Source organism: Sphaeroforma arctica (assembly GCF_001186125.1).
Source record: "Sphaeroforma arctica JP610 unplaced genomic scaffold supercont1.581, whole genome shotgun sequence".
Lineage (NCBI taxonomy): Eukaryota > Ichthyosporea > Ichthyophonida > Sphaeroforma > Sphaeroforma arctica.
Window position 1 is genome coordinate 9046 of NW_014039977.1, and position 9389 is coordinate 18434.

At 43.8% G+C, this 9389-nt stretch overlaps 2 protein-coding genes across 2 annotated transcripts; one reads left to right on the top strand and one right to left on the bottom strand.

The window, feature by feature from the left end:
- Positions 1 to 2044: 2044 nt before the first annotated feature.
- On the bottom strand, positions 2045 to 2918 carry SARC_07385 (hypothetical protein; the record flags this gene model as incomplete). Its single annotated transcript, XM_014298674.1, has 2 exons — positions 2045 to 2273; positions 2809 to 2918. 2 exons carry the CDS (start codon positions 2916 to 2918, stop codon positions 2045 to 2047), a joined length of 339 nt encoding a protein of 112 aa, XP_014154149.1.
- Positions 2919 to 6519: 3601 nt separating this feature from the next.
- Positions 6520 to 6966, top strand: SARC_07386 (hypothetical protein; the record flags this gene model as incomplete). The annotated part of the gene is made up of 1 exon (XM_014298675.1): positions 6520 to 6966. The coding sequence occupies one exon, from the start codon at positions 6520 to 6522 to the stop codon at positions 6964 to 6966; it is 447 nt and encodes a 148-aa protein (XP_014154150.1).
- Positions 6967 to 9389: the final 2423 nt, after the last annotated feature.

Sequence of the window (9389 nt, forward strand, 5' to 3'; positions counted from 1 at the left end):
GCGTTCACAAGAAATTGCATAATAAGTACATCCACAAGCTTACCGTCACTAGTTTGAAAGACTTATTATATTCTTCAGTTCAAAGCTTTCCCAGTTTGCCTTTTGAAAAGATGATGACTGAAAGGTTTTAGGTGTTGGTGGGATAAATGAGATGAGATACCAAATCCGGAAAAGGGTTTAATAAAATCTCACGCCGCTTGACATCCTTCCAAGTTTTAGCCGTAGGTATTTCAAAGATAAACCGTGTCTTCACTGGATCTACCTTTATTGCGGCGGCTGATATACTGTAGAGAGGTATCTGGACAGCATCTCTAGCAAATGTGCACTCCAAACCTGAACTTGGCTTCAACTATCTCGAGTTTAGCCTCATTCAGGCCTTAAATTGCAAGCTTAAGTGAGCTTTGTATACAGCTAAGCTGTTGTTAAGGCGAATGCAACTATGTCGTCTAAATATACGTACGCGTTATCTGTGTAAAAATAGCGGGTTCTTTGATGATCATTCCAATACATTCGTGTGCACGCGTATATTTACATATATAGAGTACATTTAATAACCACATACAACCACACTGAGTATGGCCTGTCATACTGAATATGTGCTAGCATGCACATACCAAATACAAAATAAATCACCTGACAGCCTATCAAACTAAATGTGCACAAGCACACACATGTGTACATATATAGTATGAGTAGGTAGTATGGCACATTTCTTCACTGAACACGAGTGTGTTCAAATGCATTTCACACACATATACAAATATACATACCATAAGAATAATACGTGCGTGTTCAGATACACATATATAGAGTATGAATGAATAGGTTCAAACTTAGCCTGTCACACTGAATTCGTGCCTGTAGAGGCACATAGCACTCGAATATATAAAAACGCACATATATTGCCATACTGGATGCACGTATGCCCGCATATATGACTGGAATTCTCAATTCTGCCGTATTGAATACGCGTGTGTCAATGTAAAAATATATAAAGCATGAACAAATAACTTCGCATATATATACTGAAATCGAATATGCACGTAAATATAAGACTCGAATACACGAATACGCATATAGTCTGTCGTACTTAACGAGACATCCTCCTTTCTATAAATGATAACAATTCCGCCTCCTCACAGGCCCGATTTAGATTGTTCCACCACTCACTGATGTGTTCTACTCGACATTTCATGAAATTATCAACCAAAGATCGCCTTAGCCAGAGCGGCAGCAGAAAATCGATACTGACGTAGCGATCACATCTCTCCCACGGGTGAATAAGAAAAAAGAGCAAATTCTTTCGATTGTCGGCTTGTCAGTTATACGTCCGTATAAGGCGACGGTAAACATAAAGACTGACGGTAGTGAAAATGCAGAAAGAACACTTGTCGGGCATATCATATACAAACTCACGGTCAACAAACAATAATTGATCCAGAATGTGGAATCAAATGTATTAAATTTTGCTCAAAATTAGGATGATGATGATTTCCACGTGCTCCTTGAGGACAGACAATATCGTATACACAGATCTCTCATGCTTTAAAGCTCAGCGTGTTTCCTTTGCGTACGAATAAATGCCTATTGAACACACTGCATGCTACATACTGGTATGCGACAAATTGCACCTGAAATACTTACAGATGATGCGGTCGTGATTTATGACAAATACGGGTGTGGCGGTAAATATCCCGGCTGAAGATCAGCACGATACACTAATTAAGATCATATTCAATGATCTCGATATCAATGAAAACTTTCGTACTGTGTTAAGGTATACAGAAGCCAACTAAACTTAGCCTTTGTTGTTGCAAATCAGATTTATAATGACTGCACAGTCAAAACTTTAACTATGAAATAAACAAACAAATCTAAGCAGTTGAAAGGTTGATTCATACACTTTATTGCTGTGATGGGCAACCATCTAGTATGCATTAGGAATGTAATAACTTGCTAAGTCATAGTATGCGTGTTTCTAGTGGGGGCAAGGCGTATTGTATAATATTATCTAATTTTATCTGCCGTATAACGTCTTCACGGACTATCTGTTTGAATTCATTGGTTTAAACTCCTCCGCACAATTTGCACTTTTTGTCGCTTTTATCTTAGCACCCGCTGTCGCCGGAGGTAAAACAGCCTGAAACTTGAAGGCATATGCTTCAAGGAAGTCGCTACCGGCACGCTGACATAGCTGTGAGAAGTAGCTTTCGAGTATGTTTAGTGTGATAGCGTGCGTGCGCTTCTCTAGCACGGGGACTTGACTGTAGGCTCTGTAGGGTGAAACGAATGTTTCCATATGTTACGAGATGTGAAAACCTGGCTTTCTTCTATTAGTGACCAGCTCAGCTACATCAGACTCGTCTTTAACATCATCAAGGACACTTGCTTCCCACTTCTTCTTGCCCGATAGGTTGCCAAAGCAGAATACTAACCATTGGATGCAGCTTCCTCATATACCGCGTAGTAGCAGAATATTCAGGGTCAACTCTATCGCCAACCCATATAGCTATCACATCGACGGCAACATGTATTCTCGTCTTCTCACTGTAAAGGTTCAAGCAAAAGTTTTTGATGCCCTGTTGTCATGTGCTGTGTGTATTGGTGCCATGTTTTAGCAATGTGCGAGCAGAAATGTCATATATTATACAATGTCTGAATCAAATGTTAAAAAGGTCAATTGAGTGACTATATCAGTTCAGCATAATTCATTGCACAATCAGTATTCTGTCAATACTGATGGTGTTTTTTTACCGGTTATACCGTGCAATATGTGTTTGTGTCAATCAGAAGCCCTGATCTTTGTACCTTCCGTCAAGCTGGCCGCTTCTAACTCTCCTGTATAGTGGTACTATTGGATCCCAGTCAATCGCAGAGTCTTTCTGCGGATATTTGCCTTCTATATTCAACACACTCATTGGTTGATGCAATCACAACGTTGCGCAAGTTCTTCATTCCATGACTAGCAAATATACAGTAGTACGTAGCGGTTTGAGTGGCTGAGTTACAGTGAGTGAGTGCAGAAAGGCTTTCAGAACTGTGCTATTTATACTACACCGTTTACATTTGTGAAAATCCTGATAAATTTGACATTCGCGGGATACCCGTCACATACGGACGGACAGATTTATTTTGAATCCCTGAGAATTCATAGCGTAGAACACCGATTTGAACACGCTGAATATATGTTCGGCTCTCAGCCCGTTCGTTGATTCTATGTATAAACACATGCTATCAAAGTCTGATGTACCTTTCCGGAAAATGGTTTACATGGCAGATCTAGTATATTCACGCTGACCAGGTGACTGAGACTATGCAAATATATACTTTAGGTTAGTTGCACTTTTGAAATCCCCAAGCCATCGCATGAATCGTTCTTAAAGCTGACTAAAACGACAGCAATGAGGTGTACTTCATCAAGCATTAGTATACAATTATTTGCCTATGAGATCAAGCTCGAGCATATGCCCGTGGAGAAGTTAAAGCTTAATTACGTTGTATATGAAAATTCAGTAAAACTTTGAATGAGAAGTATCACTCGCGTCCGCAACTGGCACAATGTCTACGCTCACACTCTTGTCCATATATGGGACCACAGCTGTAAAGTTAGCGTTCGCGTCTGCATTGGTGCGGGCATTCACGAGCTCGTGCATGCCCAACGCCTATCAATGTCGATGCCGCGCGGGGGAAAAGGGAAAAATGGTCTCTGGATCAAAGATGGTGAACACTCTCGAAAGGTGGTCGATGAAGAAGGCGCGGTTGACGGCGTCGGGGAACAGCTCCCCTCGTCAACAGGCCGATTATAGAGTATATTCTGTCATGTAAGCGAGGGCAGTGTGGACAGTGTAGTGGGGCATTTTAGAGAGCATAGACAGCGCGGAGGTAAACACGGATATGTCGGTCATCTAGAACTGAAGTTTGAAGTAGAAGATCTCGTAGGTGCAGGAAGGCACACGGTCTTGACAGTTTTTTAGCGCACCATTTCTGCCGGGGTCTCGAAACATTTCCCGCGCGCATGATCATTGTGGACGACACTATTCACATAAAAGGGCGGGGGGTGTTAGTGGGGGGGGGGGGGGTGGTGTTTTGATTTATCGCACGCAACGCGTGGTCCGTGCAGACAGAGTATCCAATTTCCTCATCATGGATCAACAAAACGTCTATATATGTGCAGAGATGTGTTGTGTATGGATGTGCATAGAGAGAGAGAATATAGGTGTGTAGAGGAGGTGCACAGTTATGTAGAGAAGGTAAAAAAGTGTGTTGAGAAGGTGTATAAGTGTGTAGAGAAGGTGCATAAGTGTATAGCGAAGGTGTATAGGTGTGTAGAAAAAGTCTATGGTTGTGTACAGAGGTCTATAGGCGTGTACAGAGAAAGTGTATAGGTGTGTATAGAAGGTGTATAAGTATGTAGAGAAGGTGACACGTAGTATATAGGGAAAATACATGGGTGTGTAGAGAAGGTGTATACGTGGGTAGAGAAGTTGCATAGGTTTGTAGAGAGGGTGTATAGGTGTGTAAAGGAGGTGAATAGGTGTGTAGAGAAGATGTATAGGTGTGTATGGAAGGTGTGTGTATGGAAGGTGCATAGGGTGTAGTGAAGATGTATAGGTGTGTAATGGGGATGTATAAGTGTGTAGAGAGGGTGTATAGGTGTGTAAAAAAGGTGCATAGATTTGGTGAGGGGTATGTATGAGTATGTAAAGAAGGTGGTCTTTAGAGAAGATGAATAGGGGTGTAGTGAGGATGTTTAGGTGTGCAAAGGACGGGTATAGGTGTGTAAAGAATCTACGGAGGTATACAGTGAGGGTGTATAAGTGTATAAACAAGGTGTATATGAGTGTAGAGTTGGTGTTTAGGTGTTCAGACAAGGTGTTTAGGTGTATCGAGAAGGTGTATAGGCGGATAGAGCAGGTGTAGAAGTGTGTAGAGAAGTACAAGTGTGTAGAAGAAGTGCATACATACATAGAAAAGTTGCATGGGTGTGTAGAGAAGGTATATATGTGTGTAAAGAAGGATGTGAGTATAGTTGTGTAGGGAAAGTGCACAGGGGTGCATAAAAATTGCTTGGACTGCCTGTAAACCAAATCTTACTAGATACACACCCACTTATCGATACATGCAAAGAACAGAACATAGTCTTATATAAGGACTGGGACAAGTTCCTATTACATATAGAAGGGTGCATCACATTAATCTTAGAGTGGGTAAGCTCCACACATCCACCTGTTTGCATGTTTGACGGTAACCGAATAAGTGGGAAACTCGTCAACGAAAGTCGATCTTCGTCTCGAAAGTCTAAATTAGACATGATTAAGAAGTATACAGAGGCAAGAATGGACAAGAACGAATTAGAAACTTTTGGCTTGGATGCAGCGTGTAGAGTCTGTATAGGTGCGCAAAACCTCGTAGCTGCGCGCTACAATATGCCACTGCTAAAAAGAATGGGCATACAATACATATCAGCTCCAACTGAAGCTGAACAGGAACTAGCGCATCTGCAACGAATTGGGTTTATTAAATATATACTTGCTTATGACAGATTGTCTGGTAATTGGTGGTAGTAACTTAATATTAGATACCTGTTGGAGGAGGAGTATAGCACAAGTACTGAATCTTTAGAGTGTGAAGGATAAAGTTTGTCTTAGTTGGGATGAACTCTGTGAGAGCGAGCCGACGTATAGAGATAACGGCAACGCAAAATTGTGCCACGAGCAATGCAGAAGACACCGGGTTTTCTACATAGTGTATCAATACGCCCGATTTTGTTAAAGCGATTACCGACGACGTACGGATGTCGGTATATTTAGGCTGCTAGAAGCACAAGCCGGCTACGAGGGAATCAAGCCATCAATACGAGAGATAGTCGCGGATGATATATCGAAGTGGATGTTTCAAAAGATACTTTCCACTGGATTCCCAGACAAGGACCCGTTATCCTGTTGGTGAATCCAAAGGTTGCAATACGATGGATATCGAGTATTACGATGTGGTTTCATATCCAAGTTGTCCACGACCATCGCCATATCTACTATAGAACCATCGCCATATCTACTATGGAACCATCGCCATATCTACTATGGAACCATCGCCATATCTACTATGAACAGAAGCACACGATTCACTACCCTACCACAACATGCGGCTGACTGATTTACATCGTTCTGCTATTCCAGTGGGTATAACAATACCCAAAGGTACTGGTCGTCTACTGCTGGTTCAACGCCAAAAGTAGTAGAACTGTGTTTGATGATCCCTCAAAGATTCAAGAGAACCCGTCTATGATTCTACATGAATGTCTTGCGCGATAGAGGAGGCTTTTGTCACAGCTTGAAAATGCCATTTTTAAAGTGTACACACAAGCTACTTTGAAGCATGTGAAGGTTTATATCACATCTTGGGTAATTGCCAAAAAAAGCACAAGGCCTTAACAGTACGATCCAAAATACAGCAAGAGATTGACTGTATCGCTACTGGTTGTTCTCGGTAACAAAATTGAAGATGCAAACTCTGAAGAAAATGTTTATTGCTACTACGTCGGTGCAAGCGTTGGACGTAAAGGAAAGCACTGATGGTGACAACATGTGGCGTAACAAGAGTAGAATTGCGACTATTAATGCTTATGTTCATTTTTCCAATATGCTGAGAGATTTCTATGATTACGGCGACCAAGATATTGCGGTCGGTCGCCGCTGCACAAACATGTTTGATGTGTGGCGAATGACACCCTTGAATCGAAGGCCACAACCAGTTGACATCGCACAAGAGAGTATGTTTAGAGTGCTCTTAATACGCTCCCTGACCAAGAGGGACGTGTACGCATTGATTGTTCAAGTATGTGTGCAACCGAGGACCAATAAACGCATCACAGTAACTATAGAGAGGGTGTTTTCAGAAGAGATAAGATGCAATGTAGGTACATATGGTATGGCTCTCATGGCCGTTGTAGTGTTTCGGGGAAGATAGATGGGGAGAAGTCTGCACCGTGTAGTACGTACCGTGGAATGGGTTAATGCAGAGTATGAAATGCCGAGTAGGACCAGGTATGTCACAATTCGGTTGAGGAGAGAGGTTGGGGGTGAGCCGATGCCGCACCAGACCACGGATGCACTGGTATGTGCTGGTTGGCCTGGATCGGAAGTAGCACAGGCGATGACTTGATTTGTACCGAAATTTAGAAGTAGTACTTCAACAGCGTGATTAGTCGGATTATGGGAAACATCTGTTGATGTGTCAGAGACGGGTAGGGATACGAGGTTGTTCTATATGCTGGAGAAAGGATCCAAGGTGTTCGTTGAGGGCCCAGACACCGTGGAAGTCGTGGCGCACCTGTAATTGTTGGAGGAGGTCAGGGCCAATGGGCAGAGGTAGTTTCAGGCCTACCAGGATGCGTCGGACCAGTAGCTGGATGCAGGCAAAGTGGCTGGTGGTGAATTGTTGGCCACCGGGGCAGATAAGGCAGAGACAGCCGTCGGTGCGGTAGTCGAGCAATGTGAGTATGTACGTATTCGTTACAATCATAGCACAGAGCCGGATTGGTGTAGGAAACAGCAGTTGAAGCTGTCATGTCTGGCTTTGTTCCGATTTGAGGTTGGCGGTTTGCCCATGATTAGTTCATAGTAGTATTGGCAGCCGGGCCATTGCCGCGATCTTCTTGTGTTTGAACCAGCATTTCGTTAAGTTCTTCCTATTGTCGTCACAGCGTCGGCGGAGGGCTACATGGTCGGGTGTACGCCCGCCCGTGGTATTGTATACAGTTTTCAGGTGGGCATAGATACTGTACGGGAAGTCCAGTGATGGTTTGTCGTGTGTCCAAGCAGGTTGCGTCAGATGGGTGAGTGGGTTTGGGCTCGCCAATGAGTCGAGTTGAAATCCCAGGCAATGTGGTCACAGCGTGGGGTGCAGGCCACAAAAGTGGAGAAAGTTTGTTTAATGTTTGGGAAATTTAGGGTATTTAGTGCTTGTGATGATGGCTGCTGCTTGGATGAGTGCTCAGTTATAGCGCTCGAACAGAGGATCCAGCGCATCCTTCCATATAGGCGGAGCCCAGGCAATACTGTTCAGGCTATTGAACAGCACCAGCAGGTTGCGGGGGTGTCGCCAGCTGAAGCCATGGAAGCCATAAGCGCGGAAAGAGGCGATACCCAGAGACAATGCTACAACCAGGGATTCCATATGTCTGGCGAAGATGATCCCTAGTATTCCGTGAGAGAGTGAAAACCCCAGATATTTGGAGTGTTTTAGTTTGGCTTGTGTGGGCGCCATCTTCAGGGGGAGGTAACGTGTGTTCCAAGGTGCGTCCGCAAGCGTCGGCGCGATAAGTTCACCATTTATACGGAGGGTTGGCGCCGCGGATTTACGTCCCCACGCATCAATGTCATCTAAGAAGGGCTGGAGCGGAACCGATTGAGGAGCTTGGATCCGTGTGTCATCGACAAATATATAAGAGCGGAGGAGTTTGGGCCGAAATTGTGCTAGCGGGACAGCAAAGGAATCCATGTAGATAATAAAAAGCTGGGGGCCGACAATTGAAGGATGCCATCCGTTCTATGGAATAGAGGCGAGAGCGTGCAGCGGTATGTCACTCGGGTAGGGACTCTCTTAAATAGCGCGCGGAGGCAGCTGATTCAGTTTTCGGGCATTCCAGCGTGGCGCAAGAGTACCCATAGGCGTGGGAGAGCAACCGCGTCGTATGCCTTGGTAATGTCCAGACAGACGTCGTTCCACTCTTCTTCTGACTGTGTCTCAGATTCCATGGCGGCAATTGCTTGGGTATGACAGGAGTACCGTGATTTGAAGCCAGCTTGGGTAGCATGGGTAGCAGAGCCGGGTTGGCTTGTAACCAGATTAAGAAAGCACTTTTCAAAGATGCGTCTAACTATTTGCGTTGGTGTGATGGGGCGAATGTCGGCGAGGGAGGTGATATCTGCATCGGCTTTCTTTGGGTGCGCTGTCATGAGGCTGCAGTTCAGGGCTGCAGGGAAGGTACCCGCCTTCAGTAGCTCAGTGAATGTTTCGGCAAGGAGTACAATTAGTTGGCTATTGGCATCGGGGCGTCCTAATGTCCGGCGTTCGGTGGTATATTATAAACGCATTAACGCATTAACGTTTATTCTTAAAACAATTGAATACGTTTAATGAATTGGACATGAACAAGAACTGAGATATTCAAGATTCTGAAGATGTGATAGTACTCAGTAGAGTATGTGACTCTATTGTGGACAATTAGGTGGTTTTCCAAATAGAGATTGGGTTTTCCACTGAAATTAGAATTGTACATAATATAGGAATGATACAAATCTGACACCTGAAATGACACTTTGGGAATCTCTAATTAACGGGAGTACCTTGAGAGAGGGTCTCAGGCATGAAATGATTGTTGGTACAAA